The 18,923-nt window shown below is 41.0% G+C and overlaps 1 protein-coding gene across 16 annotated transcripts in view; it reads left to right on the forward strand.

Annotated features, from left to right (window-relative positions):
• LOC128752705 (transcription factor 4-like) overlaps positions 1-18,923 on the forward strand; it is a 111,481-nt gene that overhangs the window by 75,075 nt on the left and 17,483 nt on the right. For 8 of the 16 annotated variants that reach the window (XM_053854195.1, XM_053854203.1, XM_053854201.1 and 5 more), the window contains 4 exons: positions 15,697-15,802; positions 16,525-16,673; positions 16,955-17,105; positions 18,573-18,643. In XM_053854195.1, the coding sequence (XP_053710170.1) occupies positions 15,697-15,802; positions 16,525-16,673; positions 16,955-17,105; positions 18,573-18,643 (477 nt within the window). Of the gene's footprint in view, positions 1-1,886; positions 2,220-15,696; positions 15,803-16,524; positions 16,674-16,954; positions 17,106-18,572; positions 18,644-18,923 lie in introns of those variants that run through there. The other 8 variants (XM_053854196.1, XM_053854200.1, XM_053854208.1 and 5 more) reach the window with 4 other exon arrangements.

Below are 18,923 nucleotides of genomic sequence, written 5' to 3' on the forward strand. Positions count from 1 at the left end.
GCTCGGGATTATGCAACTAAATATTTTGAATTCATTAAGAAAAGAAATCGCAATTAAAAGATACAATCGACCAAACTGCAAATCTACTGTAAGTGGATGAACTGGTCCTCGACCGCTTTTGTCAGGTGATGAGTTATACTGCCATCATCAGGAGGCTGATGGAAGTGAGTCACCATAGCAACCTCTGTCTGCGCGGATGGGCTCAGAGATGCAAAGACGCTAATAGTCGGATTTCATTCATAAACTCTAATCTATTAGTAAAGCACAGTGTTTTATTTTCCTCTTTTTTTCCAATCATGTGTAAAATATTAACATTAGATTTACAGGAAAATGCATCCCAATTGTAAAGATTTGTTGTTTAACTTGAATTATTTTAAGCTTCACATGAGAAGTGGAACTTAATGTAATTTTATAATAAAAATTAGAGTTAGACAAAAAACTGAGAATATTCTAAATAACAGGTTGGAGTTCATGACATGAAATAAATGAAAGGCAACTTTATATTAAAGGACAAAAATAGGTTATAATAAAGTGGAAAGACGTGTTTTTTTTTTCAATGACACAGTTGTATTTCTGTGACCGTGCATTTACCGAAATCTAGAACAGGCATCCAATATTTTTAATGATATAAAGTTGGTTGCATGTCGAGAAATTCCAAACCATTTGACGTGTGGGGGAAAAAAAGTTCTTGTATTAGAATCAGATCAAGAGGGGTGAAGCAGATTGAAGCCAGATCGATTGAGAATAATGATGGTCATACTGATACCAGATTGTCGGTCCGTCTTCCTTTCTGAATTCACCTCCTACAAGTAAGAAATTGGACTGTTTAGAAAATGTTTTTGCAGCTGAGCCATGTATGCTCTCAATGAACTTGTATAGCGCTGTTTGCTTAGCTAGGATGAAGAAAATTTTATTTATTCTTGAAAAGCAAAAATGTGTTTCTATGAATGTCACATTTGTTTTGAATGTAGACGTATTTTACTTCGAAAATATTGTCCATTGAAGACGCTTTAAATCCTGTCGCTAGTATTTTACTTCGCATTTCCCACTGCTCTACGTCAAAAAGTGCAAATACTTAGGATTTATAAGTGAAATATATTCTGGCGTTTCTAGCGTGGGACACGATGCACGTGGGGGAAATACTTTCTTTGTATGGTTAAAAAGATTTTTTTCTTCACCAGGAAATGATCGTGAGGATCTGAAATCACATTGAAAGATTTATTGTCCGCAGAAACGAGCCTAATAAAACAATCCGCATCTCTACGGGGCGGCCTCATGACACGTGAGCAATAACTTTCGTTGGACTTTTAATTTTTCTACAACGCCACTCTCACGTCAATCAATAAATTCAACAATCGATGACAGATCAGTTTGGCACAATGAAACCGACTAATTAGAAATAAAAAAAATGCATGTGCGGAGAGGATGGAAACGAACGTAGATACGGGCGCAGAGAAGAGACGCGCGTCGCTTGGATTAGGTCCGTCAGGACGCCAAAGAAGAAGGTAGCGAGAAGGACGTGTTTTTGAAAGGGCGACGAACGGAAAAACATCGTGAGAAACACGCCATCCTTGAGAAGTGAAGCGCGGTGACGGATAAAAGAGTGAGGAAAAGAGGGGAAAGTGAGGTGCAGGAGGTTATTAGAGAGAGTAAAGAAAACGGGGGGAGTGGAGAAAGGGAGACGATGAAAGAGAGAAAAGCGCGGGTGTGCAGAAGGGCGCGTGCAACAGTCGAGTGAGTTCAAAGGCGCCGCGCGAGGACGGATGGTTTCCAGATTTGACTGGAAAGTTGAGTGACGGCGGGAGCGCGCGCGAGCCTCCCGGTGCGGGGCGAGCGGGAACGGGGGGAGGCGGGTAGGGGGAGGGCTCTCTCCCGCGCGCGCTCTCTCTCTCTCTCCGTCTACTTTGCATATTCCGCGTGCTCCTGCTCGGCCATATGGGAACATGCGACTGAAGGAATTGTCGGCCGAGGAAAAAAAACACGCAGGCGAGTGGAGCGACGACTTTCCGACCAAAACAAACCCAGAAAAGTTAGGACGCCGGGAGAAAGAGACAGGGCGGTTGCAGGCGGCGGCGGCGGCGGAGACATAGACGCCACCGAAGCGAGGAGAACTCGACTTTTTTTGCTTCTTTCGGCGGAGGAGACGAGCCATGTACTGCGCGTACACCATCCCCGGCATGACGGGCAGCTCGCTAATGTACTACTACAACGGCAAAGCGGTAAGAAACTCCTCGCTTCCTTATCTTCGTCTCTGGTTCGGGAGTTCGAGGGAGGAGGTGTGAGAGAGTGAGGAGTGAGGAAGAGGAGGTGTGAAGGTGAAGAGCGTTCGCGGCAGAAGCGGCCGACGTCAAAGCGTGAAAGGACGATGAGAGTGATGGTGATGAGGAGGAGGATAAACGCTTCGTCTCTGTCGGTGTTCCAGTTTAGTTTGGAAAAGAATGTGGGGGAGAATTGCGTGCGTGCTTGCGTGTGATCAGCACAGGAAGGCTCGCGCCGAGGTGGACAATTCCAGACAAACAAACTATCTCCGCGTTTAATGTGAATCTGTTGACTCGAACAATTATATCCATCATCCTAACCAGGGTAAATACCACTAGAAGCCTTCCTTCAGTTTAAATCGCAGATGTGCGGCTGATTCTTCCTTTTATTGAATCACCCGCCGATTTCACATCTTCAATCATTGTTGTATGGTCATTTCAATTCCTAATAAATATCTATAATGTATATATAACTAGATATTCGTTTAGTATATTGTCACACTTGTTAAAAATAAAAAAAAATAAAAATACATAACATTTTTGTTGCCTGACCTCCTTTGAACTTGGTGTGTGTGTGTCACCTGCAGACGATTTTCACATATCAAAGGCATGCAGCGAAAAGCTGATGGAAATGAAGAAATTATATATACACACCAACAACCTGACATTGTGTTAGCCACCCTTCCTCTTTACCCAGCAAATTGTTTTTAAATATTAATGCACATTTTAAGCACTTCTGTGGAACGGATGGGATGTAGATAACTACATGGTATGACATTGGTGATTTAAAACCGATGGCCTTCATTTCTGTAATATTATTCATCAACATAAAAAATGAATGTGTTTGTTCCATGGGTTATTATTTTGTTTCACGATCATCTTGTTTCATTCACTGTGTCAGTTAGTTTTAGTCAGAACTGTGGCAACAGTGCAATGCAGGTTCTTTGGTTTGATAGCCACCATTGAACTCAGCATCTTCTGGTCGACTCCAGAGTCTCCAGCCTGTCTTTGTGTCTTTTTCGGAGTGTACGCTCTCCAGGTCAGAGCCACAGGGCTCACCGTGCCCCCCCCCTTTGTTAGGAGTCTGGCATGATGGTGTTGATCTGGTGCCAAGCTCCTCTCTTTCTGCTCGTGGACCCCATTTTAGTCTGTGTCTATGTCCCAAAATATCAAACAACACCACCCAGAACAAACGGTGATGAAAATTCAGTATATGTGACATTCATTTTAGTTGAAGCCGTCTACAAGGTGGGCCTTTGATGGGCCCGAATGTGGACTGGCAGCAGTAATTGAGGCAAGATTTGTTGTGGGCTTTAAAGCTAGGACAGATCTGCAGCAGCAACACTAAGCCGGGCCCAATGAGACCAAGTGCTGCTGAGGTAGGATTTGGGCGAGGGGGGGGGCTGGCTTTTGAGGAGGCGGATGGGAAGAGAAGAGAGCGGGCCGTGGCCGGGGCTTCGGTTAGCGGCTGTCGGCTCACTAACTTAAGCTCCAGCAGCTTAATGAGGCAGTGGAAAGCCGGGCTAAAACAAAAGGCCTCATTTAAGTGGGGCCTGGCCAGCCGGCTATTGTTATGCTAACACAGCATTTGAATATTCAGTAAGTTTTAATTAGTACGGTCCTGAATTTGCCTGCCAAAATACTGGAGGCCGCTCTGTCTGCACAAACACACTGTCACCCACTGATGATTGTTTGTCTGCTTTTCTTTCACACTTTTTAATTACAAAGCTAGCAGAGATGTTCTTAATAATTTACCAAATATTTATACTTTTTGTTTAATATTAATTTGTTTTAAGATTCAACAATCAAGGAAACACATTATTGTTATTTATATTTTTAACATATTTGTGATAGATCATTTCATTTTATATCAATGTAAAGTTCCTTTTCCTCTAACTTTGCTTGAACCATCATCATTCTGCACTACTACATTCACTTAAATTTGTGTGTTCAATAGAAGTGTATGACTAATGCTGCTATGTGCACCCGTTCAGAATTGGAGCACATCGTGTTATGCAAGGGTAAAAATTGGAACACCCCTTGGTGTGTTTATGATTTATAACGTGTATGTATTTATCTTATTGAGATAAACATTGCAGCTCGTATTCAGGAATGGTTTGTGTGTCCGTGTATGTCTGTGTTTTAGAATCATTTGATCGCTAGATGATAGAAATGAACCATGCGGTTCGTGCGCCAGCAGGGTGACACACCTTTGATTCTGTGTGTGTTGATGGCGAGTCTTGTTGGGTCTTTTTTAGGCACCATTTTACTTATTCTCAATCCAAAATGTGGATGTGTGTGCAGTGGTTTAAACATAGCGGGGTCAGTTTGATTCCCCCCAGATTTAGTCAGTGCTCAGAGTGTGTGCTCTCACTTGTGTGTCTGCGTGGTCAAAGCCAGGCGCTCACAGCGAAGGCTTTAACTTTAATCCTTCTGCATCAGATTATCTGACACTGATGCTGCTGATACACAGACTGACACACAAACGCTCTTATACATCAATACCCTCCTATTTGCTGCAAGAGATAGAATAAACACCTTATTTGTGTCGGGAGCTGCTGAGCAGGGTCATATTTTATTAACTTGCTGACCCACTTACTGTAGCATTGTTGCTGGTCCGTGTTGTTATGCTCTTCCTTGGTGCACTTCACAGTTTAAAATTATTTTTAGATGTTTTTGGCACGCTTACACACACACACACACACACACACTCACACACAGAGGTTTAAGTGGTGTGTGTACAGTCCCTAACCAAGTACAACCTGCTATTACATGAGCATGTTTTGTAAATTGTTATTATTGTTTTATCTGTCAAATGCAATTTGGTCTTTTGCTATTTAAAATTAAAACAAATACTTTTAAATTAACATTTTGCCCCATTTGGCTGGCAAAAGCAGATCGCTGAACAGGTTGATGTTGATGCATTGTTCACAAAATTTTCATTTGTTAATGCTGGTGAATTCAGGCAATCAAATGTATGAGCACTCTGAAAAGTAACTGTCATAGGGTAAAATATTTAAAAATGTTACTAAATATATATATTCTAAAGCTGTTACACCCTTGCTTTAAGGGAAATGTTCCCTCTTTGTGTCGGTTGTGGAGTGCTGTGATGTGTGATGTATTTTATCATCAGTTGTTGGCCTCTCTCATTATGTTATTTTGTGAACTAGGATCAAATACACAGTGAACAAACTGAGTCCAAAATATAGTCTACATACTTTATTTATTCACTTCTATGGCATTTTTTGTGCCATTTGAAGAAAATATGGCACTTAAACGTTGCAGTCTTAATCCCTTTTGTTGCCCAGGTGGTTAAATAGCTGAAGCTGAATGGGTTAACTTGCTGCGGATGCTGCGTGTGTTTGGAATGTCAGACAGTTATGATGTTGATGCGGCCAAAAAACATGACTGTTTCACTGTAGGCTGGGAAAGCATCATCAAAGCAAATGCTTCTCTCCTTGACTACAGATGAGACTATTGTCACATCTACTTGGTCTTGTTTCACTAAATAGGTATTGATGTATGTATGCAATATTTGGTTTTGTCTGGTATGGGCTGTGCATTGGTGGTATTCACGTGAGTTTCATTCTCTTATATTGCCCTCTGCTCAATATATCAATACCCAAGGTTAATTGTTAATTTCATAACTGTGTCCTCAGTCTTGTCGTTCTCACACACCCGTCTAGTTTGAGAACGCTGGGTCAGTGAAAGAAGATTGCGATGTGCAATGTACCGACACAACGAATAACATTAGCATTGAGACAGACTGTGATATGCATTTTTGGCAACTTCATTATATCGATGTATGTTTTTGATGAATCACCACCAAAGAGAAAATACACCAGATGTGTCTCTCTCCTTGTCGTTGCAACGAGTTTTGCATCCGAGCAGGTTTATTGTTGCTGTAGCAACATGGTAACAGGTTATTAGGTATTGTTTGAGTAGGTATTTAAGATTAAAGAAGAGATCAGGTTCAAGAAAATAGTGATAGTAAATAATGTAAGATGAAGGACGTTAACTCGAGTGAAAACCAACTATGTCAACATCAAAGGGAGAAGAAGCACAGAAGAAACAAACAAAAAGCATTACATATAGAAACATAAATAAAGAAAGGCAGGGGGATGGCAGTAATTAGAGTTGTTGTTGAATCTGTTCCTTTTCAGCCTTTATGTATGATGTCATGATGCTTATAGTGTGTGCAGTGTAATTTTATGTCCACAGACAGAATGTGATTGATTTAAAACAAGGAAGTTAAAGTGCATTTTGTCCATGAAGTGTAGGCTGTTTAATTCATTTTAACTAGCCCTCATACATTTTCAAAGGCTTAAAGTAAATACTTGTAGAATAAACCAGGATAGGAGAGTTTCGCTGTAAACAGATTTTGTGAATGGCCTCGCTACGTGAATGAATGTAATGTAACACTACCCTGCAGCATGCGTGTACCGTGAAGTGTAATGGAGGGAACTTAACAGAGACGAAGCAGGGATTTCTGTCAAATCACAATCTGAGCTGTATTATCTCCTTAGTTTTTAATCCAGTTTGGTGGATTCTTCAGTGATCACGAAGATTCAGTGGCACATGAACCATCCCTCAGACTGCTGCTCTTCAATGTGTGCCACACAAATTCTAAATCTTAATGCAGAAGCCTGCTTACAAAAAAGCTGGCTTAAGAACATTTTTGGCAGTCCAACAAGGCAAAATCCAGCATTCATTATCAAAGTGGACAATGGGATGGCTGTTGTGTGTTTGGTGACACGTATGTGCATGTGTGTATTTGGGCGCATGTACTGGGTCAGTCATGCTGTGGTGAGTTGTTAGGGAGTCTGCACGGACGTGCTGATGAACAGTACGCAGCTGTCACTCATTTTGGAAGACAGAGAAGCTGCAATAGGCGACACTGGAGTGTGGTGGACAGGTGACGGAGTGGCACATTTGTCCCACAAATTATGTTAGTTGTGATTATGAATGATGCAGTTACACGGATTATTGTGAGCCAGCTGCCACTGGATTGTTTTGAACTTGCTATCTAAAACAACAGTGTGGACGAATGCAACTTTGACATCGCTGATTGGAAGATGTTAAAAATCATGTGTCGTTCCTAAAGTAATATTTATTTAGATTATAAACAGCTGCATTCAATTATGCTATTTCCCCTTGAAGAAATTAAATTAGCCTTCACAAGTACCAATACTTCATTTTTGGTGCTTAGACCTAAAGAATTTCTCCTGAACATGACACGTGCTGCCAACCTAGAATAGTGTCAAAATAGTCTTGAATTTAATAGAAAACCATGACTCTCTTAATGGATGTAACTTCCTTTTAACACCACGTGACTGGAGTGTTTGCTCCACTGATGATGCTGTTTGGTCACATGATATGATGAAATCCCACCTGTGGACAGATGTCATACTAACCTAAGAATGATCATTTCTAAAAACCGGTGATAAAAATATATCTTCGGTGCATTTGTTCTTTTGATCAGTCCATGAAAATTAATAGTGTCAAACCTATGCAACATCTGGATGGCATGACGCTTGCTCCTTTCACTCATAAACCATTTTGAATTGTTTCATGTTTCTGTTTGTAGTTAAATTTACTTCAGCCAGCAGCTTTAACTATGTACGGTTCTTTGAACAAAATACTGGAAAAAAAAGAACAAAAGAAGGAAAGAAAGTAGAAAATAAAGGGAAAGAAAGAAAGAGCAGTGCGGCAGTAATCAGCTCTTTGATCCAACTCCTTTATTATTCCAGTGTGGGCCAGATAATGCACTCCTGACTTTGTTGCTGGCAACCAGCAAGCTTCCATATGTTGGCTATTAGAGGCTTTTTACTGACAGAATCTTCACACTGCTGCTGCGTCTGTCTATGAAATCTTAGGCCAGGAAGGCTCACGTGTAGTCATGCAGAATATTGAGATTAATTCAAAAGGAGCGTGACCTCACAGTGTTCATGTTTGGTAAGCATGCTACGTTAAGCAAATGTTTGGGTACCTTGTGCTGTTTTTATTTCATCACAAATGTTGTTGTTTTCCTCTTCAAAATGAAGTGTATGTTTGTCAATGTCACTCCTGAGTAAATGGAGTGCACAAATGACCTAGTGAAGCCACTTACATTGGTCTTCTCAATCAGCTGCACTTCATGTGGGTCTCACAAGCTGTCGCGGTGCATCTTTGACATCACCCAGCTGATCAGAGCTCCCTCTGCCCTCCAAACCCATCTGATCCTGATTTGATGTGTTATTATCATACAAATGTTTATACTCTTATATGGGTGTTAGAAAACCCTCTGAACCCTGTATTTAAATACTGAATTGATTGAGCCTGATTGACACCGCAGGAGAGAGTAGCATTACGTGGCAGCCATTTTAGTGTGACTTTGTGTGCGCGTTGGTCCGATGCTGCAGTTGTCATGCCATGTTGCCGTGGTGAGCGAGGGCCTGATGCCAGCTTGGAACACTGTGGCAACGGGATCAGTGTGACCCAGCATTGCTCTCTGCTGCCGACGCTCCGTCTGTACCCTCTTCAATTATTGACATGCCGAGGCCGCCATCTTAGCTTTGGGCACAGTTTAGTTGCCTGCTGGTGCGTTGCCTTGGGAACAGGTTTTGTTTTATTATTTCATTTTCAACCAAACTCCTTGGTTTGTTGCTTTTGTCACAGTAAATAGATTCTTTAATTTACTTAATCTAGGGAGAAAGGATGCGTAATGCATACATATAATTGTATGCGTCTGTATATGTTGGTTAGCATCAAATACTTCAGTCTCCATTTATTCATGGTTTCTATCAGCAGTATGAAGAACTCATTTTCATACATCAACGACTGTCAGAACCATGGAATTTTTTAAGGCAGCGGTTTCATTTTTAGTAGGTGAAGAAAAATACAAAAATAAACCATTGAATATCACACATGTTGTGTGGGTTAGCTTGCGGTATTTCCACTTTCCAATTCTCACTCTGACAGCTTGGCTGCTGTGGCGAGCAAAGGTCTCATTGTGTGTGTGAACGGTATCATAACACGTTTTGATTAGCTGTCAATGTTTTCTTTTCACTGGTTTATAGCTAAAACTAGACATCCTGTGTTTTGCTTGCATGCAGATTATTTTGGACTCCTTCCTGGTGGTTCTACGAAAAAATATAATTTATCTAGTTGTGAAAGATCTTTACGCTATATAGGGCTTTGCCTTTACCACACCAATATAGGTTTCTTACAGTATATTTTTACTTTCAAGACATTGGGTAACCCTGCATTCTGAATTGTGAGTTCCGGAATCCCATTGTATTCTGCTGGATTAAAACTTGTGGAAAAGGTCTAAAGTATCTCTCCACAGGGACTGAAGTGTCCTTCATCATAGACATGCTGTTTTTTTTAATAATCTGGGTATGTTTAAACCATATGTGCCTATTCCTTACTATCAACATGCTGGTAGGCTTTGTATTTTTTTCCCGTGTTAATGATTGCTGGCAGTCGGCAGCATGTGGCAGTAATTAAATCAAAGGAAATTGGTGGAATAGAAAGAAAAACGTCTGCTTGGTGGCGGCGCAAAAAAAAAAAAAAAAAAAAACAGTCCTGATGGTAAAAGGAAAATGGGCGGCTAATAAAATGAGTGTGGAAGAGACTTGTAAAGAGGCGTCACCTGTGAAGATGTTGTTTTGTTCTCCGGTCTGTGAAACCTCTCAAAGCACACACTCATTTCCACACAGGAATCATCTCATGATTCAACACACTGGTAGGAAAAGTATTGCAGTTGAGACACCTTTAGTTTTAGTCATGAGACGATTATACATCAGATTTTATGATGAATAATCTGAAATAATATTTAATGATTTGTGTTGTGTTGTGTGATTTTGTTTTTTATTCTAGGGGTTTTCAGGGTGAACTTGTAGAGGAGGTTAACGCTTTAATCGTGTCTGGACTGGATTAGGCTTCCTGCTGCAGAAAATAAGGGCGACAAACATTTTTTGAGTTTCTACTGTGAAATATTGCTTTGGTCCTCATTCAGTCCAATCATAGTGAATTTGGGAATCGAGGACCAATTCCGTTTCCGTTTGATCCGTCATGCTGGACACCTTCACATTCCACAGCTAAGATGAGCAGTTAGTATCCATCCCTTTGTGTGAAGTAAAACGGAACTGTGATTTTTCTTTTGGCTCCATTTCTTTTGTTTATGTGAAGAACCGTTTGGTCCAGGTCCTGATTGTTTGAGACACACATTCTTGACTCACTCTTGCTAAATCTACATTGCTAAACCCCATGTATTACCATGTTAGTTTTTCCGTCCGAGTCTGAAAGTACAGTGTCATAGTTCGTATTAATGTTGCTCGTTCAGTCAACTTCTGTGCTTAGTAAATACATATTTATTGTTGTTGTGGTCACGTTATGTATGTGTTATTTGTGTTATTCTTGATGTATAATTGTTCCCACGAATTCTCCACCATGCACTGTGTCTGTCTCGTAGTGATTTGAAGGTGATTAATACGACGAGTCCTGCTTTATTACACACAGAGCATGCGTGTCCACCAGAGTGACTGTGTAATTAGTGGTCAATTAGAGCGGTGTGACTGTGCTGGTTGTCTGACTCTTTGATGAGGCCATCTTGAACTCATTTCCAGGCCTCAGTGTAAACACACCACGGGACCAGACACACACTCTTTCCTGCTTGTTTGTGTTTCTTACATTTGTGTTTCACTGCTCTCAATTTGTGATGACCTGGTTCCTCACAGTCCCTCTGTTGTTTACTGAAGTTGACATGAACAAATGAAAAAAAAATCTTTTCAAGAAAATGTATTGAAAAAAGTATTTTATAAATTGATTATTACTCTTGAAAATTGCATCAAACATCAGAGTGTGAAATTGAAAACCTGATCAGCGGCATCAAGTGCCAATCATTTTTTCAGACCTCTTACCCAAGCACACACTCTCGCCTTTATCTCTCTGTGTGGCCCCCAATGTGTTGTCTGTCCAAATCACAGCCACCCCTGTCTTCAGTAACAGGTGCAAAACGCACGCGCCTTGTGCACACAGACCCAGACACACACACACACACACACGCACACACACACTCTTGCACAAGTCCACTTGTCTTCTCACAGGGGGCTCTAATCAAGCCGCAGGAAGCAGGAGCTCCACAGGGAGCAAGAGTGTATGTATTTCGTGTGTCTGTGTGAGTGTGTGCCGCAAAAAAAATGAGTTGAGGAATGTGTCTTGGTGCATTAAATTCCTGTGCGTGCGTGCGTATACATGCCTGTGTGTGTGGATGTGTGTCATGACTGGATGTTTTCAATTACATTTATGAACACATCTACAGGTGTCTGCATCTTGGTTTTATCCTTAATATATCAATTTCTGTTTTCTTTTTAACTTAGCAGAGTTTAAATTACTGTGATTATTTTTTTGCGGACATGTTTTGGTAATTATTTCTCTCTGTCTTGCATCCTGTTTCTATTTTTATAATCTTTTTATTTAATCTACAAATCTGGCTCTTCATTTTATCTTGCCATTATGTTTATCCTTTTTATTTAGTTGGGTCAGTCATGATCTTTCTGGAGTCAATTACTGAGTGTGTGTGTGATTGCTTTATCTATTTTTGTGGGGAACAATTCAACTCCTCTTTGTGAGGGCATTTGGTTTAGTTAGGACCATTCGGCCGGTCCTTACAACCCTTACAACCCTTTAAACCTGAATTTGAGGATGAAGTATCATCAAGATCATTATAACTAGGTTTCAGTTTGGTTCACAGTCCTGGTTCAAGTTAGCCATTTGTTTTGAATGGTTTGGTTTAGGGTGAGAGGCTGGGGAAAGCATTATGGCAATAAGAAACTTCCAAAAGTCCTCACAAGGATAGAAATACGAACTGGTGTGCGCGCGCACACACATCTGGATCACATTAGTCCAATTGCAGGTTGGTTGAATAAGGCTCAGCTTGGTGGGATTTCCTTCCGCTTTCTCATGCGCGTGCATGCACGCACACACACATTTTTTCCCACCATGTGTTCTGAATCAGTTAGATAATTAACCTTCAGAGGATTTTGTGGCTGTGGCTCAGATCTCTGTCATAAAATACATCTAAAAAAACAGAACCCCTCGAAAATATGTTTGATCCATCTGTGCATTTCATAGCTAGTTCCCACCTAGTTCCCACTCTGCCTCTCTGTGGTCGGTCACACCACTTGCGGTGGCCGGTGAAGAGACAGCTCGCTGCCCTTCTCTCTCATTATTCTGCACCCCAAATTAAACTTTCATGGATCGATATGTATGTAAGCAGACCGGCGTTAAATAAGATGTTACTCTGAGACGTGTCACACGTCGGTTTGAAAAACCAGACAGGTGCAGTTGAGTGTGCATGCGCTCGTATGCATGTGTGTGCTATGAGGTTTCGTGACTGCTCCCTTAACATTCCAACACATCTGCTCTGGATGAAGGCATGGCGAACTGTGTGTGTATGGTGTGTGTGTGAAGCTGCACAACGATGGCCCTTCCCTCTGCCGTCTTACCTTCAGCTGGAAATATTCAGACATGCATTCCTTTGTTGTTGCGGCAGGTACATCATTATCTTAAATTCATGACAAAAGAGCATCCCATAGAGGTTATGTTTGTTTTCTCATGCAAGTAAAGTATGAATTTCTCTCCTCCAATCCATTTTGTACAGTTAGTACTTCTAAACCTTTATACATTTTCGGCATATGTTGGTCTTATTGTGGTGTTTTTCCTTTTTGAGCACAAGGTACTTCTGTTCATTAAAACACTGCCTTATGAGTAAATTAGTGCCTGTTACTAAGCTATTGAAATGTTATGCACCATGTAATATAACAAGAGATCAGTACGTTTCAAATTTGCTGTCTGACTACATGCTAACCCTCTGAGTCCAGAATATGAGGGTATCTGTTTTGCTACTGAGAGTGCGCCTTTGCAGGAAGGTCTCATTTTGTTTCCCTTCAACGTTGGTCCTTGTCAGCGCTTACACCAGAGGACACCGTTCGGCTCAATGACTACACATTCTTTTTATTGCGCATTGTTAAGTGTCATATTTGATGGACTGTCACATGGGACTCACCCTCATCTCTACTTCTGTGCCACCACCACATTTTTCGGTAATTTCCTCAAACATTAAGACACTACATCAACTGTTGAGCTTTGCACTGACTGTTAATTCAGCGTGAGCTTTGTTTAAGAATAGACCTTCATATGTCTTCCTTAAACCACAATCAAACATTTGGTTCTTTGAAATAGTTTTCTTTATTATGGCACTCTTTTTACTCTGAACAGTATTTTAATTCATTTGTCAGTAATCTTATAAAAGACTTGGACTTAACTGCTTAATCCATTTAAACTATGTATCACATTTTTCTGTGCTCAATTCCACGTGCATCACATTAGAAATAACCAGAACGTCCATGAATCATAACCCCAAGATAAAATGTATGCTAATGAGAAATATGATATCACATTAGTGGCGTGATACGTAGCCAAACTTGGTTTACGATCTATTTCACTTTAACACTGAACAAACTCTCATACATATATCAATTCAACTGTCTCATCATCACTAAAATACCAATACTTTCAGGGATCTTGTATCTCAGTCTTTTTAGATTGTTAATGTACTGTCTGCTACTGAAAACTGATGAAACTCTCTTGGTAGCTGTTATTTGTGGCTCAATTGAGAAAGCTGTTCAGTGGGTAATGTGCTAGTGTTTGTACGTGCCAGTGTGTTAGATGCATGAGGAATCAGTTTTCACTGGAATGTGTCTTTATTCTCTGCTGCCTTTGCCGGGAGGGATGCTTTGATGCAACCTGTGATGTTTTTTGTTCTGATCTGATTTTATGCATTATGCTTGACGCACTCCTGAAAACATGAAATATTTTTCCTTTTACTCAGTGGTACTTGCGTGTCAGACTTCATTCATGCCAAACACTTCTTTTTTTGCTCTTTTTGTATCTGGAAAACGTTTTATTTGTTTATTTATTTATTCATTTAAATACCAGCAGCCCCAGATCTTTTTTTTTTTTCAGATTTTGTTCAATAATCAACCAACCTGGTTACTTCAATTAGGTCTGTTCTTCTAATAAATGTTGTTCGTGATTATTTTCGTAATGTCTCGCAAAAAGCGTACCAGTCTGATGGTTGCTCCCAGCAAAGAGATAATAATTTAGAATAAATACTAAGTTATTGTGAATTATTACAAAAAAACGTCATGTTTCTTCCATCATGGCTGCATTTTTCCTTCTCTGACGTCAGTTTTGGAGTTGTCAAGGAAGTGACACTACTGTCAAGGTCACTGGTCGGGTCAGGGCCTCAGCGCTGTGGGAATACTTGTCGAGCAGTGTGTGTATGTTCTTGTGTGTTTGGATAGATGGGAACAGGTGCAGAGTGTGTTCAAGTTTGAGGAATGTAGTGAGACACAACAAAAGTGTCTTTCTATCCTTCAATCTCTCTCTCTCTCTCTCTCACTCCCTCGTTCTGTTCCTTTCCCTACCCTGTCTTTCGTCCTCTTGCACACACATACATTCTCACATACTTAGTCCTCTCGTTCAGCAAACCCATACGATGGGAAAATGTGCCTGCAGGACATGAGACATAAATCCCAATGCATTCAACAGGAAAACATGTGTTTACAAAGAATGTAAACCATCCATGTGTCATCCAGCCATGACACTCACTCACGCCACATGACGCAAACTCTGGAACTGTTAAAAAGTGTGTGCGTATTTTGGTCAGTCTGCAAATGTGCTTTTATGATGTGAGCAGCTCTCGGAAGGGAAACAGCGGATGAGGAGGATGTTTTAGGGAAATTGAGTTCAGCTCTAATGGCATCTACAGACCTGTGTGTTTGTGTGTGATTACACTCAAACATGTGGAGACTTCCTGATGTCTTCCAGCTGATCGCTCTCCTTCTGCATGTGCATTTGTACTTTACCATGTAGCAAGAGCACAGGTTCAACCATGATTTTGACAACAAAGCAGCTAAGATAACAGGCAAACCTGCATTATTTTATTATTTCAGTCCAAAGCAATCTTGCTATCCCGGCTGTCATCACAGAAGATCAGAGCACAGAATCAATTGTGAACAGCTTCTGTTCATATTGTTAAAATTGGACAAGTGTTCTGTTTTAAAATAAAGTGAGATGTGCTTAAAAAAGATTGAACAAAGTCATTGGCCCTTGACCCATGGATTATCTGTTCCTCCATATACTTCATAAACTGAGAACACTTCACCGATCACATTCAGGTCTGCAGAGATCAAAGAGTATACCCAAAACTGAGGGGTTACAAACACAGGCGCGGAATACAATAGCATTTCCAACTCACTGACAGACAACTGAAGATGTGCTGAAGAAAGTGGGGTACAATGAACCAGTGCACTTTATGTTTGACTGAGATTGTTTGTGTTTGACACTCTTTCCATCTTTCTCACCAACTTTCTTTGGTTTTCTGCCACAGGTTTACGCTCCATCTGCCAGTACAGCGGACTACAATAGGGACTCGCCGGGATACCCGTCCTCTAAGCCCCCTAGTGCCGGTTTCCCAAGTTCCTTCTTCATGCCAGGTACCCATCGTGTTCATTATTATACAGGCAAATGTAGGGCTGGCCAGTTAACTGTCAAAAAAAGCCCTTGAACCAACACAGCTTACAAATGCCAGACCCAACACATGAAGATAAAAAGTCTACTGTTCATCATTATGTCTGTGGTCTGCACCGATAGTCCTGTTGCTTCTGCTGGATCTCTATGGGGTCACTTCTTGAGTGGCTAAATTCCATTCCATGTCACAGTTCAGTCTGTAGCGATCAGCTCTCCCCACTCATATTTGGCCTTTGTCTAACATTTGTGATTGTCAGCTCTGACCATTTTCAGAGCCAAATACCAGGGCAGGTTCACAGAGATACGGATTCTCTTATAGAGTGATCTTCTAAGAGTTACGATAATGTTGCGTTTTCTATTTGACGATAGGATCGCAATCACTGAAACAAATTTGGTCCCCAAATCTCCCTGACAGAAGGTGCTCTTACACCTTGTTATTGCGCTTCAAGCGTTCATATTTTTTTACAAAAAAAAAACATTTTTGCCAAAATTGCCCAGTGTCTAAGGTTTGTATTGACAGTTATGACTATCACAATTTCTCTCATATTGTGTCTTGGAGACTGTCAGTTGAAGCCAAAGCCAGTTGGATGGGGAGAAACTGAACTGACACCAAAGTCAACCTATTAATCACTCACTGGACTGGTTTGCGGATTCCGGTCCAGCCTCATCATCCTTGTCTCTCCATCAGATGGTCACCACAGTGGGGATCCCTGGAGCAGCAGCAGCAGTAGTATGAGCCAGCAAGGTTACCACGGCAGCATGTTGGGGAGCAGCAACTCCTCGCACGGTCCCTCACAAGGCTCCTCCTACTGTGGGATTCACCCTCACGACAGATTGGTAAGAAAATGTCAAAGCAGAAATGTCACTGTCAAGGTGTCCAATTGTTAACTTAGGGGGACAAAGACAGCATTCTAGACAAAATGTTCCAGTGGTGTAAATAGTTAAGTAACATAGTATGAAGACATGTTGGGTTCCACTTTTAGCCATGTTTTGCTACTCCATATTAAAGGGCATTAATGAGAGCTCTCCTGAGACATTTAGATTCAATATCTGTTCCTTCATAAGCACATTGACGTGTCTGCATGTCACCTGGATGACACTGTTCCATCTTTTCTCAGCAGAACTATCCTCCACACTCATCAGCGGACATTAACTCCAGCCTTCCTCCCATGTCCAGTTTCCACCGAGGCACTGGCAACTCCGGTGGCTCCAATCACTACAGCACAGCGTCGTGTACGGCCTCCACTAACGGCACAGATAGCGTCATGGGTAAGAAGCCATGTTTCCAAAAATGTTTTATAAATGGACGGATCAGATGAAAACATTTTTCGTGAACACCTCTTAAGCAAAGCAAGGAGATAAAGGCTAAGGTTGTTGTTACACCTGAAACAGACGTGGGACTTGTGACTGGACTGTTTAGCGACCTGACCCGTTGGACTGACCTGATTCAACACTTCTCTGAAAGAAATAAAGAAAAGCAATCCAGAAGCTCTGTTGTATGTGATCAAAACTGTACGTGGTTGAGCTAGCATATCCACATCCCAACCATATTTACACTTCTTTTATCAATCGTGTCTTCGGTCGGTAGCACAAAATGGCTGGTTTTATGTGATTTAGCAAAGAGCTGTTTTTGTTTCTGCTTCATGTGACTCATGCACATATATTTTTGTAGATGGCAGAAAGGATGGATATGTTTCCATACTATTGTGTGTTAATTTAAACATAACCATTATGTTGATCATGTCTTATTAAGGATGTTTTTGCGTTCCCTGGATATTCTGTTTCTCACATATTAAACTAAATATCCAATTGAAGTATAAGTATATTTCAATCCCAATCAAACATACAACTCTCTCATGTCAAACTTGATCTGGGGGATCGAACAGGAGCGTAGAGAAGTTGGAAGAGTAGAACAAAAAATTATAATTTTAAAATAATAAGTGCTTTTAGAGGGATATAAACTGATATTTCAATGTGTTCTTCTATTCTGAATGAGCTGCCCAATGCACGACAATATGATGACAAAGGAGCTTACGTTCTCTTTGAAGGGGCTGTACTGAAAACACTTTCATCTTTGGCTCCTTTGTGGTCGTAATCTCTCATTTATGAAAAAGATTTTCTCTGCATATGCTTTACGTTATGCATCGGACATAGTTTGTGTGTGTGTCTGTGTGCTGTAGAGCAGTAATCCCCCCGGATGATTTACTCAGCCAGTTGTGTTGCGTGAGTGAGGCAGGCTTTAACAACAAAATTAGGCTGCATCCTGTCCCTCTCTACCTGTCGCACTTCTGTCTTCTTCTGTCTGTGGTTGTTTTTGTTGAAGAACGCAATCATTTTATCTGTTTCTTCATATGTTGGGTCAGTCAGTTGTTGTGTTTCATTGCAGGAAATGTTCATCTGGATATTTGTACATGTTTGTGTGTCCTGTAAGGTCATCTTCTTCCACTTCCACTTTCATCTTCTGCCACTATGTTAATTCACATAAAGTCACACACACATTTCGTGACGGGCAAACACACACAATCGTGGATGTGTTCTGGGTCTCTGCAAGTAAGTTATACGGGAACATCCTGAGCCCAAGATTATTTTTTTACAGCAATAACAGTAGCATTTTCTCATCCTCTGATCAAAGATAAGAGCACAAATAGTTTTGCACTCTCTGATTGAAGCATCCCACACCCCTGAATTTTGAAATATTTCTACAGATGCGTGTGTCTATGTGTGTGTGTGTCGCAGCAAACAGAGCGCAGAGTGGAGCAGCCAGCAGCTCTCAGACAGGAGATGCCTTAGGGAAAGCACTTGCATCGGTAAATACAATGCCCACATGCATGCTTAAACCAACACACATGGATTCTTGTACATATTAACATGCAGTTTCCTCAACTTTAAAGGTCCCATGTTATGCAAAACTGACTGTTTTCAGTTGTTTCCTGCCTCAATGTGCGTGCAAAACACTGATATAAAACCATTGTGCATTTTTGCGTTAGATTTGAATGCACCCTGCCAAAACTTTAAGTTGGGCCTCATTCATTATCATGAACTTTGACATCACAACACCACATCCAACCACTGCTGTGGAGAAAAGAT

Source organism: Synchiropus splendidus, chromosome 1 (assembly GCF_027744825.2).
Source record: "Synchiropus splendidus isolate RoL2022-P1 chromosome 1, RoL_Sspl_1.0, whole genome shotgun sequence".
NCBI lineage: Eukaryota > Metazoa > Chordata > Actinopteri > Syngnathiformes > Callionymidae > Synchiropus > Synchiropus splendidus.